General features: G+C 55.2%; 2 protein-coding genes and 2 non-coding genes across 6 annotated transcripts; 3 read left to right on the top strand and 1 right to left on the bottom strand.

Moving 5' to 3' along the window:
* Positions 1–630: 630 nt before the first annotated feature.
* TRIM41 (tripartite motif containing 41) lies at positions 631–7,892 on the bottom strand. Its single transcript, XM_074810447.1, has 6 exons — positions 6,783–7,892; positions 5,272–5,367; positions 4,603–4,833; positions 4,025–4,047; positions 3,486–3,613; positions 631–2,476 (listed from the first exon to the last, which is right to left on the bottom strand). Exons 1-6 carry the CDS (start codon positions 7,713–7,715, stop codon positions 1,959–1,961), a joined length of 1,929 nt encoding a protein of 642 aa, XP_074666548.1. The 5' UTR covers positions 7,716–7,892; the 3' UTR covers positions 631–1,958.
* A 1,040-nt stretch (positions 7,893–8,932) lies between these two features.
* Positions 8,933–9,005, top strand: TRNAV-CAC (transfer RNA valine (anticodon CAC)). The gene has a single exon. It is a non-coding gene; the product is annotated as a tRNA-Val (tRNA).
* Positions 9,006–9,262: 257 nt separating this feature from the next.
* Positions 9,263–9,335, top strand: TRNAK-CUU (transfer RNA lysine (anticodon CUU)). The gene has a single exon. It is a non-coding gene; the product is annotated as a tRNA-Lys (tRNA).
* A 350-nt stretch (positions 9,336–9,685) lies between these two features.
* Positions 9,686–19,559, top strand: LOC141917348 (E3 ubiquitin-protein ligase TRIM7-like). 3 transcript variants are annotated; one of them, XR_012621267.1, is made up of 8 exons: positions 9,686–12,749; positions 14,513–14,608; positions 15,571–15,801; positions 16,394–16,416; positions 16,741–16,856; positions 17,521–17,553; positions 17,881–18,485; positions 19,276–19,559. XR_012621267.1 is itself a non-coding variant. In XM_074810473.1 (8 exons), exons 2-8 carry the CDS (start codon positions 12,333–12,335, stop codon positions 18,390–18,392), a joined length of 1,428 nt encoding a protein of 475 aa, XP_074666574.1. In that variant the 5' UTR covers positions 9,686–11,169; positions 11,347–12,332; the 3' UTR covers positions 18,393–18,510. The 3 variants fall into 3 exon arrangements, 2 of the variants coding, with proteins under 2 accessions (XP_074666574.1, XP_074666575.1); XM_074810473.1 differs by lacking the exon at positions 19,276–19,559 and having other exon boundaries at positions 9,686–11,169; positions 11,347–12,749; positions 17,881–18,510; XM_074810474.1 differs by lacking the exon at positions 19,276–19,559 and having other exon boundaries at positions 9,686–11,476; positions 12,049–12,749; positions 17,881–18,510.
* The last annotated feature ends 854 nt before the right edge of the window (positions 19,560–20,413 follow it).

Raw genomic sequence — 20,413 nt, 5'->3', positions numbered from 1 at the left:
AAAACCTGGGAGGCGGAAAAATAACAGCGGAGGGAACTAACGATGGGCGTGGTGGGACGTGGGGGAGGTTCTGTCCGTGGGTCTTCTCCCACGCCTGGGGCGGCCGCCAAGGACCTGGGAAAACAAACACAATTCCCCAGAAAACCCCAGAAAATGGATAAAATGGAGGAAGCGGCGGTGGTTAGAAAAGCGAGGCCTAAGGGCCGCATCACCCACCGTTTTAGCGAGGTTTTAGCCACGTTTGTGCCCAAACAGCCACTTTGTACAGATTTAGGACTTTTTTTTTATTTTTGCCCTTTTCTGACCAACTGCCCCCCCCCATGTCACCGCACCAAGAGGGACTTTGGTCCCTGACACCTGCTCGGCCGGTCTTCGGGTAGATAAGATGGGATCCGGACACGCGGCTCTTGGGCCTGACCTAATTAATTAAGGAGGGATTAGGTCAGGATTTAACGAGGTGAGATTTAAAGCGCATCGGTTTACCAGGATGGGTCGGTAGCAGCGAGGCCAGGCAGGCTCCAGGGGGCCCAGACCCCCGTTCCAGGGTGTAACTTAAGCCGGGCTTAGTTGGAAACAGCTCCCAGGTTGTTTGAGCGTCCACTGAGATCTCAATAAGGCAGAGACTCGACGTTTACAACCTTATTCTTTATTATTATCATTATTATTTCTTGACATTTCATAAAACTAAATCTCCATTTAATTCTCATTTTAGCCAAAAATATTTTGAACTAGCTCTGTAATGCCAACAGGAAAAAAAAAAATAATACCAATCCACCAACAAAAAAAAAAAAACAAACCACAACGGGTGCAGTCAGAGTCTCTCGAGTGGGACAGGATTCAGCTGGAAACTCAAGAACAGCTGAGAAAAAAAAAAAAAGGGGGGAGAAAAAATAAATATCCCCATCTCGGAGAGCTCTTGAGCTGCGAGGGGAAAACGGGAGGCCGGTTCCTACCCCCGTGGCCGGCTCTGGGGAGGAGACCGGCTCTTTGCACCCTCCTCGGCCCCCAGTAAAGTGCCAGGCCCACAAGAAAACAGTTACAAAGGGAATTGGGTTGGGTTTTGTTGGTTTTGTTGTTCCCCGCCCCCCCCCTCCCCCCCCCCCCCAAAAAAAAGACGGAAAGAACAGGAGAACATCGCAGGTTAAAGCGGGTTCGACTCCGGGTCCCAACACCCAACTGGGGGTTGAAGGTGAAGCCCAAGAAATCCAACGGGGCCGGGAAAGCCGATGGGTTTTGGCAAAGATGGAGTTTGGAGAAGCCAAAGTTGATGATTTTGGAGAAACGTTGGAGTTTGGAGAAGCCACGAGCCATGGAACACCCCAACTTGAACTCCACATCCACCAAGTCCTCAAAACTCAACAGCCAAAGCCAATGGTTTTGGCAAAGGTGGAGTTTGGAGAAGCCAAAGCTGATGATTTCGGAGAAACGTTGGAGTTTGGAGAAGCCACGAGCCACGGAACACCCCAACTTCAACTGCACATCCGCCAAGTCCTCAAAACTCAACGGCCAAAGCCAATGGTTTTGGCCAAGGTGGAGTTTGGAGAAGCCAAAGCTGATGATTTTGGAGAGATGTTGGAGTTTGGAGAAGCCATGAGCCACGGAACACCCTCAACTTGAACTCCGTGTCCACCGGGAGCCAAGAGGCGCCTCAAAACTCAACAGTGGGCGCAAAACTTTGGAAAAAGGGAGAAAGGAGCTTCCAAGCAGCAAGAGCCGGTGGAAAAAAAAAAAAAACAACACACCCCAAATTTCCGAGGCGGATCCTTCTGAAGCAAACCGAGGTGGGATCGGCAGCGAGATGCCGGGGAGGAGTCGAGACCTTGTGAGCAAGCGGGTGCAAGAAGACAAGTGCAGCGTCGGATCCCAAAAATGGGATCTGAGGGATTTTAAAGAGGAAAAGGGGCGGATCCCGCGGCGAGGCCGGACGCGGCGGGCGAGGGGGCAGGGCCGGGCGGGTTTCAGGCGCAGATTTTGATGCGGGTGCCCTTGGCTAAAATGCGAAAAAAAGGGAAGATGCGCTCGTGGAAGGAGGCGTTGAAGGTGTGGATGTGGGTCATGCTCTCGGCATTGTAGAAGCAGAGTTGGCCCCGCTCGTAGTCCAGGTAGACGCCGAAGCGCCGGGGCCGTTCGCTGGGCGAAAGCGCCGTCTGCTCCGTCGCCGTCAACGCTTGGTACTTCTTCCCGTTGGTGCCCACGCACCAAATTTCTCGTTTTTGGTGAGGACCCACCGTTTTCTCTTTACGCCGAGCCGTTTCGCGGGCCGCCCCCACCGCCCAACCTCGCCGACCGCCCACTTCCACCTCCCAGTAATGGCGACCGGTGGTGAAACCCTGGGAACCCAAAACGCAATAATCCGAATCGAAACGTTTGGGGTTGTCCGGCAGATCCTGGCGCCGTTCGCCCAGTTTGACGCTGCGGCGGTCGAGCGAGAGGCTGAGGCGGGGGTGGGCGGTGTCGGGGTCCAGGGTGATGTCGGCTGGGAGGGAAACGGCGACGTTGAAAGAGGAGGAGGAGGAGGGGGGTGGGGGGGGGGGGGTCGTTTCCTCGCGGATCACAAATTTTGGGTTTTTAACTCAACTCTCGCTTCCCAACCCCAAATTCTCACCCACGTGGGGGCCTGGAGCGTGCTGGGGGCTACCGTGACCGATAGCCCCCGCCACGGGGCTGGAGTGGTTTTGGGTGGGGTAGAGTGAAACCTCTTAAACCCCCCAATTCCCTTTCAGAATGCCCTTAACTCCCCCAATTCCCCTTCAAAATCCCCAATTACCTCTGAAAACCCCCTTAAACCCCCAATTCCCTCTCAAAATGCCTTTAAGCCCCCAAATTCCCTTTCAAACTCCCCCCAATTCCCCTTCAAAATGTCTTTAACCCCCCCATTCCCCTCCAAACCCCCCTACTTCCCCCCAAAACCCCTTCAACCCCCCCAATTCCCCCCCAAACCCCTTCAACCCCCCCAATTCCCCCCCCAAAACCCCTTCAACCCCCCCAAACCCCTTCAACCCCCCCCATTCCCCCCAATCCCCTTCAACCCCCCCATTCCCCTCCAAAACCCCTTCAACCCCCCCAAACCCCCTCCAAAACCCCTTCTTCCCCCCCAAAACCCCTTCAACCCCCCAATTCCCCCCCAAACCCCTTCAACCCCCCCAATTCCCCCCCCCAAAACCCCTTCAACCCCCCCCATTCCCCTTCAACCCCCCCAATCCCCCCCAATTCCCCTCCAAAACCCCTTCAACCCCCCAAACCCCCCCCAGTTCCCCTCCAGCTCCAGGCCAGGTCCCAGCCCACCGCCCCCAGCGCGACTCCAGTTCTGCTTTCGGGAGGGGACGAGGAGTCAGATCCCCATCGCGGGGCCGGGCGTGGGGAGGAGGGAGAGGCCAGAATCGAGGGGACTGGTGGAAAAAGGGGGTGCAAATCCCAGGAGGGCAGAGCCAGAGGGGGAACCCCCGCTCCCCAGAGGAGCCGCGCCGTGCCCTCGCCTCGCTCACCTTGCGGGACTTTACTGAAGACTTTCTCCATCTTCCTCATCACCACGTCCTGCAGGAAGTAGTTGCGGTATTTTTTCCCCACGTCCACCGGCACCATCTCGGGCTCTTGGAATTTGATGTTCTCGCATCTACCAGGGAAGGAGGAAAAAAAAACAAACAAACCTAAAAAACGGGGGAAATTCAGCACAGTAAAAAAAAAAAACCCGACAGAAACAGCGGAGCCAAACCACCCTGGCGCTCGCTCGCTCGGCTGAACCGGTTCCGCTGGTCCAGCCGGTGCTCCCCACCCTGGGAAACTGCCGAATCTCGGGCAGGGATGGAGCTGTGGCCACCCAAAAATCCCATTTATACCCCCCTGGGCCATCGGCCAGCAGTTCCCTCCGTCACATTTGTTCCGACACCGGCCCCAGTCGAGCTTTCCCTGGCGTTACCGCACAGGGTTTCAAACAAAAAAAAAGCTCGTGGATTGATTTATTTTTTTTTTCTCCCCACGCAAAAGCTATTTACAGCGAGAAGGTGCCAATGGAAAAGTCACCGACCTGATAAAAGTGCCTTTGATGTCCTGAAAAAACAGGGAGAAAGAGGAAAAAAAAAGATTAGGGAGGGCCGAGGCCGATCCCGTGGCTCAGACTAAGCGCCGCGACCAGGCGACCGCCCCGCGGGGCAGGATGAGCCCCCTCCCACGCGCGGAATATCCCCCCCGAGAGGCCGATTCCGCCCTTGGCGGAGGCTTTTCCCCCTCACAGAACCATCCCAGATTTCTCAGAGGGTCCCATTTTATATCCCCCCACAGACGTCGGGAAGGATTTAGCCAAAGAAAAACCCTTTTGGGGAGCAACGGTCCACGCCCTGGGTTTAATTCCCAGCGCTAAACGTTATCTCCTCGCCGTAAAGCCGGGCCAGAGCTCGGTCCAGAGATCAACTCTGAGTTTCCAGCTCCTCGGGAAGGTTCATAAACACCTGAGAGAGGCGTCGCTCGGCGCAGCAGCGGGGCTCTACCCTCCTCCCGCGATCCCTGAGCGCGACCTTCCCTCTTCCCAGCGCAGAGAGAGGGGAAAACAAACAACCAAAAAAAAAAAAAACCACCACCCCAACAGAATTAAAGATAAAAAAAGACCTTGAGCAGTTGCAGCCCGTCCTGTTTGCTCTTGTCCTCCGCCTCGGCGATGAGGCGGCTGAGGGCAGCGCTCTGCTCTTCCAGCTGGCTGATGTTGCTGCTCTGCCGGGCCAACAAGCTCTCGTAGCGTTCCTCCAGCTGGTGTAAGAGCAGGACTTGCTCCCCGATGAGGAATTGGTGCAGCAGCTCAAAGTCCGACTCAAATTCCTTAATCTCCAGCTTCATCTTGTCCTGCGGAGCGAGGAAGAAGGGGCGGGGAGGGTGGAAAAACATCCCGAGCTCAAGCAGCGGAGCCGACGGACGCCAGTTGATTCCCTCTCCCAGGTTAGCGATTCCCACACCGCGTTCAGGCCCAAAACCCCCTTAATTAAGCTCAAATTCCACAGGGAAATGGCTCCCAGCCCTCACGATCCCCACGGCTGCAGCCGCGGGACCGCAACGCCCCCGTCAGAGCTCAGATCCGCGAGGCGGAGGGAGGAAAAGCTTCCCCGCTCATCCCCCTCACCAGACTTCAGGCCCAGAAACTCTCCCAGCGCCGCTGTCGCAGCCGAGGATTTTTTTTTTTTTATTTTTTTTTGGCAGGGCGAAAGGGGAAAAACGGGGAAATTGGGGAGGAATAAGCGGCGAAAGGAATCACGCGCTGCATCGCCGGCTCTGCCAGGTTCTTACCCTCAGCTCTGTGATTTTCTCCTCCTCGTTGGATTTTTGCTTCAGGACCGCGTCCAGCTTCTTCTTCAGCGGCTCCAGGTGGCTCTGGAGTTTGTTCTGAGAGAAAAAAAAAAAAACCAAACACATCTCAGGCGTCGCTGGCTCGGGCAATCCCCCCTTTCCTCTCCTCTTCCAGTCCCCAACTCCACGGCAGGGCCGAGAACAAAACCTCCCGCCCCGATTTCAGGCAGTTTCTCTTCTGCTTCCCCTAAACGCTCGTTCCAGGAGCTGGTTTTTGGTAAAAAAAAAAAAAAAATAAATCAGAATTCCTGCCCCATTCGGATCGGGGAGCGTCCGCCAACGCCAGACCCGCAGTCACCAAGCGCTGGCTGGTCGATGCGCGGCTCGAGCCACCGTGTCCCGCTGGGTCGGGACCCAGGGAGGGATCCATGCTCTTAAACTCGGCACAAACCTAGGCCAGGCTTAGCCCGTCCTTCCAATAGCAGCGTGGGCCTAGATTAGCTAAAACCAACAATGAAACCACGACCCGCTTCATCGGTCGTGACTCCCTGCGCGGGATAAGCTTTGGCGTTTCCAAAAGTCCAACCGCTTCTGCCCCGCCGCCCTCCCAGGACGCTCCCTCTGCCCTTCAGAAATTTAATTTTCCTGTTTCCTCGAGTTTTGGCAGCAAAGGAAAAGGGGAAACGGACTGAGCTGACCCAAGAGCAAACAGCGCTGCTGGCCACGCTCCGACAACCGCGGTGGGGAGACGGCGCGACGCAGGGGTGAGACACCCCATCGCTGTCCTGCCCCCCCCCCCCCGCCCAAGCCTCCTCCTGCTACTGAACCCCCCAAAAAACCCTCCAGAGGCTCAAAAGGCGCCGACTCCGGTGGGAGATTGGCCGTGGCCGGAGCTCTGGAGAGTTTCTGGTGAGGGAGGACGAGGCGAGACGCAACCACGTGCGGCAGCAGCTCCTCCGCGATGCCTTTGGGTGTTAAAGGAAGCGAAAAGCTCACTCCTTTCTTCCAGAAAACCCCAAAAAAGCAAGACGTGACCCCAGCGACCATCGTCCCCATCCTCCCGCCGTGATTTGCATCCGGGTCCCCGGGACGCGCCGCCGCCTCGTTAAAGCCCCTAACGAAGGGTCTCCGCGGGACGATTTCTCCCCAATCCCCCCCCCCGGCTTTGCCTTCGTTACCGTCACCGCCCAGTCACCCAACCTCGTTCCCTGTGGTTAACCAGACCCTAAACCAACCCACCCACCGGCTTCGTGGCTTCCCGGCCTCCTGCGCCCCAAAACCCACGCAGCCCGTCTGGCCCCAACCCACCCACCCCCCCCCCCCCAACCTCCTCCGCTCACTGAACCAGCCCGGCGAGACCCACCCGCCCGCCGCCTCCAACCACCCGACGCCGTCTGCCTGCCGCCAGCACGCCCCAGCCCGCGCCGTCGGCTCCGTCTTCCTCCCACCCCCCTCCAAAAAAAAAAAACCAACCCCCAAACCCACCCCGTTATCCCCCAAAACCTCCGTACCTTGTAATCCTGCACCACCTCCTCGAGGGGGACGACGCTGTGATGTTTGTGGCTCCGCGACTCCCTGCACACCACGCAGATGGCTTGTTCGTCCACCTCGCAGAAAAGCTTGAGAGGTTCCTGATGCTTCTCGCAAAGATTCGGTGGCCCCTGACCCCCCACGGCTACCAGGACCCCCGGCACTCCTGCGGCGGCTCCCGAGACCGAGGGGCCTGCGGCGGGTGGCGCCAGGCGCTGGGGGTGCGGGTGCAGCTGGCGGATGATTTGCACCATGTTGGCCAGCTGAAGGTTGGGGCGGAAATTCCTCTGGAAAAAGGTTTTTCGGCATTGCGGGCAGGTGAAGGTCTGGAGGCGTCGAGGCCGCGTGGCCAGGACAGGGGGAGGAGGCGTCTGCACCTCTTCTTCCTCCTCTTCCACCTCCTCCTCTTCCTCCACGTCTTCCTCCATCACGTCCTCATCATAGTCCTCGTCCCCAAAGTAAAGCTCCCCCCCCACCCCACCGTCCCACATGTCCTCCTCCACGGGGTCTTCCCACAGGTCGGCGTCATCCTCTTCCTCGCTCCACATGTCGTCTTCCTCCTCCTCGGCGCCGCCATCCTCCTCCTCCTCCTCCTGCTCCACATCCAGCTCGTCCTCATCCAGCTCATCCTCCTCATCCTCCAGATCCTCTTCCAGCACGTCGCCCATCCCCACCTCTCCGCCGCCCACCGCCACGGCCCCGGGGGCCACGTCGTAGTCGGCTTCGCCGCCACCCCACAGCTGCGAGATGCAGACGCGGCAGAAATTGTGCCCGCAGCCGATGGAAACGGGGTCCACGAAATAGTCCAAGCAGATGGCGCAAATGGCTTCCTCCTGCAGCGTCTCCACCGGGTTCAGCCGCCCACTGGACCCCCCCGAAGGGACCCCGTCGCCTAAAACCGCTGTGGCCGCCATGGGGGGGGGGTGGGGGGAGCTGACAGATCCTCCTCTTCCTCACAGGGCCCGGAGCTCCCTGTCGACCCCCAGCTGCTCCCTACGCTGTGGTGGGCACCGAGAAGGGTGGCCGGTCCCCACCCAGGTGCCCCCAAGACCTTGGGGTGTCGCTTCCTCTTTCACCCCCCCCTTTTTTTCCCTCCCACCCCCCCGGGCACCACTCTACCCCTCCCTTCGCTTCACCAACCCGCCCCCCCCGTCCCCCCAAACCGGGGACTGATCCTGTTCCTGCGCCGGTTCACCCCCCAGCCGGGCCTGACGCTGCTCCCAACCCCACAACACCCCCAAGGCCCAACCGGGCCCCGGTGGAGGCCTCAATCCTCCCCCAAACAACCCGCCCCCCCCCCAGCGGGGCCTGTTCTAGGCCTCACCGCTCCCCACAGCGATCCCCGCCGCCGGGCCTGGCCCCAGGCTCAGCCCAACCGGGCCCGGAGGCGCCGCCCTCGTTAGGCCGCTGCCCCGTCACCACCCCCCGCTGCTCGCCGACCCCGGCCCGGGCCCGGGGAAGACGCTCTAGCGCTTCTCCCGCCCCCGCCGCCGCCGCTCTCTATGGTGCGGGCTCCGCCAACAGACGGGAAACGCCGCAACGCTTCCGCTTTCCGGCTTCTAGCCGCAAACCCCGCCCCCTTTACGGCACCTGACCGGAAGTGGCGCTCTAGGCGCCGGCGGCGGGTTGCTAAGGAACCGGGTGGGCGGAAACAGACCGGGCGGCGCTTTAATCTTCCGCCCCCCGCCGCTGCGTCCGTCCCCCCGCGGGAACCGGGGCGCCGCGTTGTCCCTGCGCGGAGGGAAGCGGCGACACGGGCCGTCTCGGTGGTGTCGGTGACGGGCTTGTCTACCCCGCCCGCCTCGTTGGTCTTGGAGGTCTGAGGAGGGGCGGAACGAGCAGGCGCGGTGGGGGCGTGGCCTCCGCTGGAGGGGGCGTGGCCTCGCGGCTAGCTCAGTCGGTAGCGCGTGAGACCCTTAATCTTAGAGTCGCGGGTTCGAGCCCCACGTTGGGCGATCTTAAAGTTTTTTTTTTTTTCCCCCCCCACTTTTTACCCTCATTATGTCTCTTTTCACCGCCCCGACGGGCTCTTCCCGCCGCGGAGCCCCCGACGAGACTCCAGCCCCCGGTGCCCGCCGCAGCGGAGGGGCTGCACGGCCGTAGCCCGGCGGGGCTAAGCGGTCTTCACGGCGTTTCTGTAGTGTAGTGGTTATCACGTTCGCCTCACACGCGAAAGGTCCCCGGTTCGAAACCGGGCAGAAACAGTTAATTTTTTTTTTCTTCCCTTTTTTGGTTGTTTTTTCCTGCCCAGCCCGGCTGCGGGACCGAGGCGTGTGGAGGAGGGAAAAGGGCTTTGGGTGAAGGTGGGGGACGGAAAATTCCCCCCTTCGGGACCATTCCCCTACCCCCCGCCCCCTTCCCGGGGACCCCCCGGGGGTCCCGTTAACGGCCACGATCGCTGCGGGACCCCCGCGGCGCTCCCGGGGGCCGGTTGTGGCCAGAGGGGGGTTCACCTCCAGCAGCCCGGCTAGCTCAGTCGGTAGAGCATGAGACTCTTAATCTCAGGGTCGTGGGTTCGAGCCCCACGTTGGGCGCTTCGATTTTTTTTTTTTTTTTTTTTTTTACCCCAGAAAATCCCATCCCGGCTCCCAAAACCGGCTCCTGAGCCCCAACGCGTCACGTTTTTGTTAAAAGCAAAGGGTTTTGTGGAGGAAGGATAATGAAAGATTTGGAACCGGTCGCTACGAGAATAACAGCCCTCCTGCCATCATTTTTCCTTTATTTAAACTACAGCCCTTCCTCCACCATTTTTCCTTGATTTCAGTTTCTATCACAGCCCTTCTTCCACCATTTTTCCTGTAAATAAAGTTTTCATCACAACCCTTCTTCCATCATTTTTCCTTTATTTCAGTTTTCACCACAGCCCTTCCACCCTTTTCCCTACATGTTTTCACCACAGCCCTTCTACCATCATTTTTCCTTTAAAATTTTAACTACAGCCCTTCCATCATCATTTTTCCCTTATTTAAAGTTTTAATCGGAGCCCTTTTGCCATTATTTTTCCTTTATTTCAGTTTTTATCACAGCCCTTCTGCCATCATTCTTCCTTTATTTCAGTTTTCATCACAACCCTTCCACCCTTTTTCCTTTATTCCACTATTCATCACAGCCCTTTCCTCACCATTTTCCTTCATTTTCCTTTCCTTTTCCCCTCATTTTCCCTTTTTACAAGTTTTCCAAGCCCATTTCCCGTCACACGGGGAATCAGGGCCCCATCACAGCCCATTTCTTAATCCCTTTTTGAAGCAGAAACGCCTGCAGCGCAAATTCCCCTCGCTGCCACTTTTTTTTCCCTATTTTCATTTCCTTGGTTGTTTTTTTCTTTTTTTTTTTTTTTTCCTTCATCTTCCTCTCTGATTTTCAGAGCTATTTTCTTTTTTAACTCGTAATTTAGAGAAGTCCTACAGCAGAAGAGCTCACATCGATGCGCAAAGCAAGAGCTGCAGCTACGCAGATGCTATAAAAATCTGCTATTCTGGAGAGACCCCAAAGAGCTTGAACTGAGGCCGAATTGTTACCACGCCTGTGAGAAATGGAAAAGAATGTTTTATTTTATTTTAGCCTTCGTGGAGGGGGCTTGCTGAGATCTTATAGGTACCTCGTCTGTAGGTACTGGTCAGTACCAGGTAAAATAACCACAGGTACCACACTGGGGATCGAAATTGTGGCCACAGCGGAGGAAAAAAAAAAAAAAAGGAGATCAGCATCTTCTCAGCTGAATTAGAGTTTGGAAATCGGCGGCGATAAGCCACGGGGTCAGAGAGGTGGCCTCAGTGGCCTCAGAAGTGGTGGAGGATGGCGGGGAAGCTGCTGGAAGAAAAGGTCAAGTTTGCTCATCTTGAAAAGGGGGAAGGAGGGAGAACGCGGTGAATTTAGACCGGTCAGCGCGGCTTCGTTTCCTGCAATGTGCTGGAAAAAATAACTAAGCCGTTCATCACCCAAAAAACACCGATGTGGCTTTGCGGTACGGCGAGTTCCTTCCCTCGCGGGGAGGAGAAAAAACGGAGATTTTAAATCTGGATGAACCAGGATTTTGAAAGTCTCGTACAGCAAACGAGGGGACTGTGGACTGATAACGCCGAGCGTCGAAACCCGGCGTTTGCCAAGGGCTGGGCTGGGCGTAAGCCCGTCGTGAGCTTGGGGTTAGTTAATCTTTCCCCAAAGCTTTGGCTTTTGGATTGTTGGAGTCGCAGGGGGGAGGGTGGTGGGGGTTGGGATCCGCGCTCGCATCGGTGGGAGCGAGACAAACATCTCCCTGCTCTCAGAGAATCGGATCCCGGGCCCGAACGCGCAGGCAGGAATATTTTTGGCGTGGAAAAAGCCTTTCCGCAGGCGGAAAATTGCCTGTTGCTGGTGGAGAACACGTTGGTAAGAGCATCCCAACCAAAACCCTTTCAGGATGGGGCCTGACCTCGAGGCAGGGAACGACCGCGGTGACCCTCTGAGCACGCCGAGGACGAGGTCTGAAGCACTTCTCTCATTTTTTTATTTTTTTTTTTTTCGGTGCTGCGTGATTCATTTCCTCTGCCGAGTCACTTCTTGCAGCTGGGGAGCTGCAGGCGTCCCGCCCGGCCCGAGCTGCAGAGGTGGCCATGAAGAAAGCAAAGCTTGGATTACTCATTTGCAATTAAACCAGCGACTCCTTGGCTGGAGCACGTACGGAGGAAGGAAAGAGGTACATGACGACGCACGAATGTAGCGCAGGGTTGGAACCTGATTTGGCCGAGTTGCCCCGGCTGAAAATTAAAATATACCCCGAGCTGATTCAGCCTGGGCAGGGTTTGACCCGCAGATCCTTCAAGCAGGGTTTATTCCCGGTCCCGGCGGTTACGCGGGAGCGTCCTGCTCTCCTGCAGGCTGGGATCAGCCCTTAAACGAGCGGGGAGGATGCTGAGCTCTGCGGTACGGAGCATGCACTGAGCTTGGGTATTGCCAATCAACCCCACGGCTCTTCCAGCTGGGCTCAAAAACACCTGAAAAAAAAAAAAAAGGAGGGGTATTGCTGATCAACCCCACAGCTCTTCCTCCAGCTGGGCTCAAAAACACCTGGAAAAAAAAAAAAAAGGGAAGAAAAGTGGTTTTTTTTTTCCCTGTGAATTTGTGTTTTGGCTGCAAGGGGCAGGGAGAGAGCGGTGCCATCCATCAACTGTTCCGGCTGCCGAATGGTCCCCGCTGCCAACTCGTTATTTGGGACTCGGAGGTCACGGGGTCAGGACGAGGAACTTCTTCTCCCGCTTCTCTCTTTAGCAGCAAACTTCTGAAGACCTCGAAACGCCTTGTGGAGTGACTCAGGTTTCAGAGGGGTGTTGCAAAACTGCGTTTCGTGCAGAAAACAGCCTGAAATTCCCCTTTCTCCGCCCCTCCTTCCTTTTACATCCTTTGCGAGGCTGCCCTTTTCAAACAAGACCTCCCAGTTCAGATACCGAAGGCTGATTGAGAAGGAAACTCCCAGCTGCTGCCGAAAGATTAAAAAAAAAAAAAAAAAAAGGAATTCAATGAAGCGAAAGTAATCGTGTCATTCTTCTTCAGCCATGGCTGAGTGCGACCCGCTGGAGAGTCTGCAGAAAGAAGCATCTTGCTCCATCTGCCTCGATTATTTCACCGACCCGGTGTCCATCAACTGCGGACACAGCTTCTGCCGCGACTGCATCACGCGGTGCTCGGGAAAATCTGACCGGAGGTTCGCCTGCCCTCAATGCCGAGGAATTGCCCAGAAAAGAAAATTTAGACCAAACCGTGAGCTGAGGAACCTGGCGGAGATCGCCAAGAAGCTGAACTCGTGGGGAGGGTACGCGGCCGGGGCGGGCAGCCTCTGCCCGAAGCATCAGGAACCGCTCAAGCTCTTCTGCCGGGAGGACGGGACGGCCATCTGCGTGGTGTGCGACCGCTCCCACGCTCACCGCGCTCACACCGTCGCTCCCATCGAAGAAGCCGCCCAGGAGTGCAAAGTAAGAGAGCGCGGCGCCGTGCTTTGCTCTAAAGCTTCGGGGGGTTGGGTTGGGTTGGGGTGGTTTTTGGTCCATCCGAGGCTGAGGTCTGCTGGCCGGGGGCTTCTCCGCCTTCCCAAGGGTACGGGGAAGGATTTCCTGTAGGATTTGGGATGTAGCAGGTTGGGGTTTTTTTGGTCTATCTGAGGGTGAGGTCTGCTGGCCAGGGCCTTCACCTTCCCAAGGACACAGGGAGGGATCTCCTGTAGGATTTCCCAAGATTTGGGATGCAGTAGTTGGGGCTTTTTGGGGGGTTTTTTGGTCCATCCGAGGCTGAGTTCTGCCAGCCAGGGGCTTCTCCGCCTTCCCAAGGGTACGGGGAAGGATCTCCCGTAGGACCTCCCAAGATCTGGGATGTAGTAGGTTGGGCTGAGCTGGTAGATCTACCTGGGGTTGTTTTTCCTTGGCTCCAGCCCTGCCTGGATGTGATGCAGCCACCCTGGTCTGCGGGCGCCCAGAGGCACGGTGAGGGGCACGGTCCGGCTCGAGGCGGGGGCACGCAGGGGCGAGCAGAGACTTCAGGGTGCTGGGTCAGACCCAGCCCATCAGCAAAAGCCACTCTTGGGGTCACCCCCAGGCAGCATCAATGATTAAAGCCTGATTTTCACGGCCGGAGTGGGGTTTCAATCTGAGCTTCTCAGGGTGACGGCGTCAGCGTGGATCCTAAATAAAGCTGCTGCTTTATTTGCTGTCACCCTCGCCGGGGACTGCAAAGGAAGCTGAGGCCAGTAGCTCATAGAAAATATGCAAATTAGCAGAGCTGGACCCCACCTTCACTCACTTGTGCACGGCCCTTGCTGCTGATTTTTGTGCAAGAATTGGATTGGAAATCCCAGATGAGTCGTCCTTTCCGCTGTAAATCTCTGCCCGAAGGAATTTCTTTCTAGGCAACTATCTCAGGATAATGCTGGGAGGTATTTTAAATTCCCTTGAGGGTGGATGGGGTCAGGAGGAGGAGGAGGAGGAGTCCGGGTGCTTGTGCGGAGGAAGCTTGGTGACATTTCATCCTGCCCACAGGGGAAGAAATGACTGGGAATGAGAGGTGAAAGGTGACATTAGTCACGCTGTGAGCATGAAACAAGATGGGGGGGGAGAAGTAGTGAGGGGCGGGAGGGCAAAAATAAGCTGATAAAAAAAATAAGAGGGGGTCAGGCTGCAAACACCCATCGGCGTTTGCCACGGGAAGGTCTTTTAGGAGTAGGTGTTAAAAACCGGGCATTTTATCTCCTAAAAACAAACTTTGGGGACATTGTTCATATTCCTTGGTCTGCAGGAGGAGCTGAAGGTGACGAGTTTGGGCAGGAACGTTGATTCTGCAGACGATGGGAAGTTGCAGCGATGTAGGGGACCTGATGAAGGGTAAAAATAAAAAAAAACGGACGTTGTGCTCACGAGGGAATAAAATGAGCCAACCCCGGCAGAACGGATTCCGGCGAATGCAGAAAATATGTGTCCACAAATACACTGGGAGAAGGACCTGGCACAGAATAGGGTGTAAATGAGGCCGCAGTGTTAAATACCGCCTTTATTTGACTCTCCATTCACAAGAGGCTTCATAGAAAAGGGTGAAGAGGGGCCACGGAATAAGGAATATTTAAATCTTTCCAAGTTCTGGTGGTCTCATGCTTGAACACGTCAGGAATGAGCTGGAGCAACACCGAAGCCGTGCATCCCCCTCCCTACCGACATGCAGATTAATATTATGATTTTTTTTTCATGCGCAGGAGCAAATCCAGAGCAAACTGAAGAGCCTCAAAGATGAAAGAGAAAGGCTCCGAGGATTAAAACTGACTGGGGAGAAGAGAAGCCAGAAGTATCTGGTAGGTCCTCACCGCCGGTCTATGGGGCGGGGGGGTCTCCCGCAGGTCTGAGCTGTTGGAGATGGGTCAACCGCACCAATCACGAGGTCCATGGGGGTTCTTGGGTCCAACTGGGACCCCGATGGGGCTTTTCCACCGCTGCGCAGCTGTCTGGGTCCCGGTGAGGGTGGTGGCTCCCGTAGCAGCTTGGGATGTCCAGATGCAACCGCATCTCCCTTGGAGAAGACACCGCGCCAGGTGCTTCCACCACCTCCCAAGCCTTGTTTTGAGCTACCAGAGGTTGGGGGATGGATTTGGATCTCTAAGGAAGTGAGAGCTGGTGATTTCCTCAAAAGCAGAAGCAGCAAGCGCGGCAGATGTTTCACCACAGCTTTGTGAGAACGGGCGGGCTGCCGGGGCGGAGGTGAGCAGAGGCAGGCAAAGGCTTTGCTGCTAAATAAAGCAGAAATGGAAGGAAAACACCCTGAACGTGCTGCTGGTTGCCCTGGCCTGGATTCAGTCCCATCCCATCCAGCTACCGCCCTCAACGCCAACCCCAGGAGTTTTGGGGAATGGCACGTGCCAGGGACCGTTTCCAACAGCCTCCGCAGGATCCCACCACATCCGAACCCTCCTCCCACCCCGGTGTCCTCAAACACTATCCCGGCAGGATCTGTCCCATCAAACAGCGGCAGACGCCTGCGCGCGACGCCCGCTCTTCTCTAGGCGGTGGGAAAAACATGAAGCAACACCACCTGCGTGTTTGTGGAGCTGAAAAATAAAAACAACCCCTTAAATAGGCCGGGTGTGTTTTATGACGCCTCAGGGCATCACATAAAGCTCAAACGGGACCCAGAGCCGCGTGCTATGGACTTAGACTGGCCTCAGGGCCAAAGACCGCTCCTAACTCCTCTTTTATTTAACCAGGTTCTGTAGGTCTCCGATTTCTTCTGTTCTCATCCCTCCCCATCTGTTCCTTGCAGCAGCAGACAAGAGCCGAGAGGTGGAAGATCATGTTGGTGTTTAAGCAGCTGCACCAGTTCCAGGACGAGCAGGAGCGTCTCCTCCTGATGTGGCTGGAGGACGTGGAGAAGGAGATAATGCAGAGCCAGACAGAGAACGACAGGAAGGTCTCCGAGGAGATCTCCCACCTGGGCGACCTCATCCGGGAGATGGAAGGGATGAACCCGCAGCCGGAGAATAAATCCCTGCAGGTGAGAGCGAGGAGATGGGCAACGCTCTGAATGTGCCGTTGAGGTGGTGCTCTCCTCCCCCTCTCCCCCGTCTCTTCGCCTTGACATTTTGAGTAGTTTTAGATGCTCGTTTCAAGAAGCTGTAGCTGACACCAACGAGCTTGCGCTGTGTCGTATCCAACCCACGAAGAGGAGGACCCCAGAATTAGTATTTTGGAAGCGTCCACCAATCGTTTCCTTCCCAACCCCGGGCAAAGCAAGGGAGGTCGAGGCACATCTTGCGTGACTCTGGCAAGAGCTAATAAATTAATCCTGGCTTAAGTCCAGCATAGGACCACACTTCCCCTTCCCACGAGACCATGCCAGACAGATGGTTGGAAGTGGATATGATATTCCACCAGCTGCGTTTGAGCATTTCTTCTAGCCAGGGACCAGATCAAAGGGACCAGCTGGGCCACTGGATGAGCACAAGAGGTCCCTGATCTTGCTCTGTGCTGGGCACAAGAAAATCTAAACTGGGCAAAGCGTGCTTGAGAACAGCTGAGGGAGATAAGAGATAGAAACGGGCCTGAAGATGGCTCAGAGTTTAATTCCCGTCTTCTCTCTCCTTTAGGATGCCAGGAGTGCCTTGACCAGGTACGTGGCTCTCCCTTTCCGGAGGGGATGGTTGTCCCCAGCACAATGTCACACAGTGGACACGAACGGGGGAGCAGGAGGGGTGATCGTCCCCACCAGAGTCCCCACCACCTCCTCTGTTCAGCTGGAGGAAGCCAATATCCACCACTGAGAAGGTCCAGAGCGAGTGTGTCCCCTCCACAGGGGCACTGGGACCACTGATGTGCCCAGCAAGGTCTCAACCTGATGCCTGGGGAGAAATAAGCTTTTCCGGCAGCTTTTCTAAGCGGGGTTTCTATGTAGTTCATTCAGCAAGGAAGGAACACAAAAATCTTCTCCTTCCAGGTGCGAAGCAAGGACTTTCCAGCAGCTGACAGAGAAGTTTCCCAGAGTGGAAAAGAGACTCAAGGATTTATCTCAGAAAAACATCGTTCTGAAGGAAGCCCTGAGGAAATTCAAAGGTACTAAAGAAGGGGAAAAATCGAAACCACGCTTCTGCAGCTGGAAAAGAGCAGAGACTAGCCAACGACCAGCGTAAAACCCCAGCTAAGGAATGCTAACGAGGCGTTACTCAATAACCCTCCTATCTGGGGCTGGAGCTGGAGCAGGGAGGGTAATTGTGTCCCCAGGCATATTTGCAGACGCGTCTGAACGCCTGAGTAACGTGAAAGACTAGAGCAAGCCTCTCCCTTTCGCTAACACGAAGGAAATGAATCAAATTCTTGATTCCGGTCCTATTTAAACCAAACAGGCTGTAGGTAAATGTCCAGCCATCTGCAAGGGAGCCAGCGTGAAAAGTCAACATATTGCAAACTGACTGTGGAGTACACGGAGCTATTTTGAGCTATTTTGAGACCGTTCTCCATGTTCAGATAACTGTCCCCTTCCCTCCTCTGATCTCCAGTTGAGTGCAGTCAACTGTATTAAAGAAATATCCTCGTAAATCTGGTCACGTTGGGTTTGAAGGTCCATCTATCCATGAGCTGGGCTCGTTCACCGGACGATTTTGTTTGTTTGGCGAGGGGAAAAGCGCAACTCCTCGTATTTCCCCGTTTCTAACACAATCCCTCTCCCTTGTAAAAAAAAAAAAATTAACAGCTCTTCTCTCCTCCTCTCTCCTTCCAGAGAGTCTCCCAGTTGAACTGGATGTGCAATGGGGTAAGTCACAGGAGACTGGAGGTAGACTGGGGTGAAAAAGGGGGCCCAGGTGAGAAATACAGCAAAAGCGGGGAATTGACTTTCCTGGTGGGTTGGCCAGAAGAATTTTTATTCTCATTTGATCAGAATTAAAAATAGTACAAATCATTAGAGCCTTTAAATAGAACTCTGGGGCGTGTTTCATGGAGAAAGCCTTTACTGAGCAGCTTCTGTCGGGCCAAGATTTCACCCCTGGAAAAAAAACAGGGGGGTGTAGATGGAGAGAAATACCCATCACCTTCCCTCTGACGTGCTGTTTTTCTTCTCTCACGCTTTCCTTCCCAACAGCAAACGTGACTCTGGATCCAGACACAGCAAACCCCCACCTCGTCCTCTCCGAGGACCGGAGGAGCGTGAGGTGGGACGAAACACCCCAGAATTTGCCGAACAACCCCCAGAGATTTGATACCTACTGCTCCGTGTTGGGTTGCGAAGGCTTCACGGCGGGGAGGCACTACTGGGAAGTGCAGCTGGGGAGCAGGGGATTTTGGGCTGTGGGGGTGGCCAGAGACTCGGCGTGGAGAAAGGGTTGGATTAACCTCGACCCTTCCCAGGGGATTTGGGCTGTTGGCATCTGTGGAGACCGGTTTCAAGCTTTCACCTCCTTCGAAACAGTTCAAGCTCTGAATGGGAGGCCAAGGACTATCCGGGTGTCTCTGGATTACGAGAAGGGACACGTGGCTTTCTTCGATGCCAATAACGAGACCTTGGCTTTTGCTTTCCCTCCGACTTCTTTCAATGGAGAGAAAATCCTGCCTTTCTTCTGGGTTTGGGAGTCCAGGATCCAGCTGGCTCCCTGAGACAGTGTGGGCAGCAAGATGGACATGACGTGCTCTGGACAAGCCTTTGGTTTGATCCAGGAAACCGCGCTGTATTCTGGGATTCGACGGACGGTAAAGAATAAAGTGAAGCAAATGAGTCCCGGTGTCCGCTTTGAATCTCGTTCTCGTGGGGTTTTTCAAGAGCAGCAGATGGAGAAGGGATCGTCTGAGCAGACCTCGGGGTTTTTTTATCATTTGGGTGCTCTCCAAGATTTTACTAGGGAGTATCACCCCGGGATGAGCGGGAAAATGAAGTCTATAATTTGTGCAACTGTCCCCGGGACACCGATTTCATGGCTTTTAGTCCTTCTACTCTTCTCCCAACCGTCCTAATTTTTCCTCCCCTTGACATTCAGCAACGATGTTCCCGCAGGGCTGAAGAAGCTGGCTCTGGTTCCTGCTGTAGTTGCTAGAAAGGGAAAGAGGATACCACTGAATTAAGTGTAATATCTGCTATTTTCCCACCGAGATCTCTTATGAGCCAAAACCATACATATTTTAAGGCTTTGTTGTTGAACCCCGTGGATTTCAGCTGCTTTTCTCAGAGTTGTGGGGTAGGAGAAATCAAAGGTTGGAGGAGTAAAGATGAACAGAAAGAGCTTGAGCAGTGCCTGCAGTTTACATACATTTGGGTCAGAAAGCTTAGAAAGCAGTCTTAGATAAATATTTATACCAAAATGACTGTAATTAAAGTGTTTTCCTATATTTCAAGGGCTGTTTTCGCCTCCTTGTTAGAGAGAAACTGGGAAAATGGTGCCGTGCCACCACCAGCCTGGCAAAACCTGGTGGCTTTGTTGCCCTCTCTTGACCCGTTTCTTGTAAAGCCCAACTTAACAAAACATGTTTTTTTGCTTCATCACAGCTGTGATGGGAGGGAATAACAACGACTCCTCCTGCTCACGCGCCTGAAAACCACCTGGACTGGGAACCAGTTGAAAGGTGACAGCGAACGAATGACGCTGGAGAGAAGGGACCACACTTTTTGGAAGTAAAGGCATTTAAAAAGCAGGAAAAGGGAGGAAAAGCATCAGTCCAGACTCTCAGCTGTGTCACTGCGGGTCGGAGAAACCTGCTGGGACCTTGTGAGGCCTCAGAGGCACCAGGGACACACGAGAATCTTTGATCCATAGCAGTCCCTGCAGGGTGTTGGTCTGATGTCCCACCTTACCCCAAGGTAGGATGTCCCGGGGGTCAGGAGTGGCAGAAATTTCTTCTGGCAGCCAGGAAGGCCCTTCCCTGTGGTGAATCGTACATTTGAACCCTTTGGGTCACCCAAGAGATGTTAGAATCCTCCCAAAAACCTCTGCAGACCCTGTCCTGAAGGGTGCTGAGGTCTTTCCCAAGCCCCAGCCAGGTCCTGTCACTCCTGGTATCTCAGAAGCATTTTCAGCCCGTGGTTGTCTCCCACCCCAGCGGCGCCACAACCTCTCTTAGGTTCTAGTAGGGTGTGAAAGTCCTGAGTCACCAAATCCAGAGGTCTCCCCCGATTCAAATAGATGGAAAAATCTTTGGAATTTTTGGCTTTGGAGATGGAAAAAATCCCAGCGCCTTCAGAAAAGCGTAAAAATAGGATGAGCGTCTCCACCTCTTTCTCCTCAGCTGCCCAACTGCTCCTCCCCAGCACCGGCAGAGCCATCATAAGTGAACATATCGCTCGAAGTTCTGCAAGAAAGGGGCTGGGTCATGGTTTAACCGATGGCTTAGCATCAGGAAGAGACATCTCTCTCCTTCCTGATCCTCTGAAAGCAAAACGAGCTTGGCCGCTCTCATGGCAGCCAGGATGTCTGTGAAGAACCTCCAGGATGAAGCCTCCTGCTCCATCTGCCTGGAACTTTTCCAGGACCCCGATTCAATCCACTGCGGGCACAGCTTTTGCCGGGCGTGCATCACTCAGATCTGGGAAGGACGAACCACCAACTTCTCCTGCCCCCAGTGCAGGGAGACCGTGTCCCAACAGAACCTCCACCCCAACTGGGAGTTGGCCAGCATCGCTGAAATAG

The sequence above is a fragment of the Strix aluco genome, chromosome 37, assembly GCF_031877795.1.
Source record: "Strix aluco isolate bStrAlu1 chromosome 37, bStrAlu1.hap1, whole genome shotgun sequence".
In the NCBI taxonomy this organism is placed as follows: domain Eukaryota; kingdom Metazoa; phylum Chordata; class Aves; order Strigiformes; family Strigidae; genus Strix; species Strix aluco.
The sequence above is the reverse complement of the archived record's forward strand: the minus strand, read 5'-3'. Positions and strand labels throughout refer to the sequence as shown.

Bases quoted from the DNA above. Each gene is read 5' to 3' on its own strand.
- TRIM41 (XM_074810447.1), bottom strand. From the start codon at position 7,715: ATGGCGGCCACAGCGGTTTTAGGCGACGGGGTCCCTTCGGGGGGGTCC. The intron at 5,368-6,782 runs GTACGGAGGTTT...TTTTTCTCTCAG, and splicing joins AGGTGGTGCAGGATTACAAG to AACAAACTCCAGAGCCACCT. The intron at 4,048-4,602 runs GTCTTTTTTTAT...CTGTTTTTTCAG, and splicing joins ACGGGCTGCAACTGCTCAAG to GACATCAAAGGCACTTTTAT.
- LOC141917348 (XM_074810473.1), top strand. From the start codon at position 12,333: ATGGCTGAGTGCGACCCGCTGGAGAGTCTGCAGAAAGAAGCATCTTGC. The intron at 12,750-14,512 runs GTAAGAGAGCGC...TTTCATGCGCAG, and splicing joins AAGCCGCCCAGGAGTGCAAA to GAGCAAATCCAGAGCAAACT. The intron at 15,802-16,393 runs GTGAGAGCGAGG...TCTCTCCTTTAG, and splicing joins CGGAGAATAAATCCCTGCAG to GATGCCAGGAGTGCCTTGAC.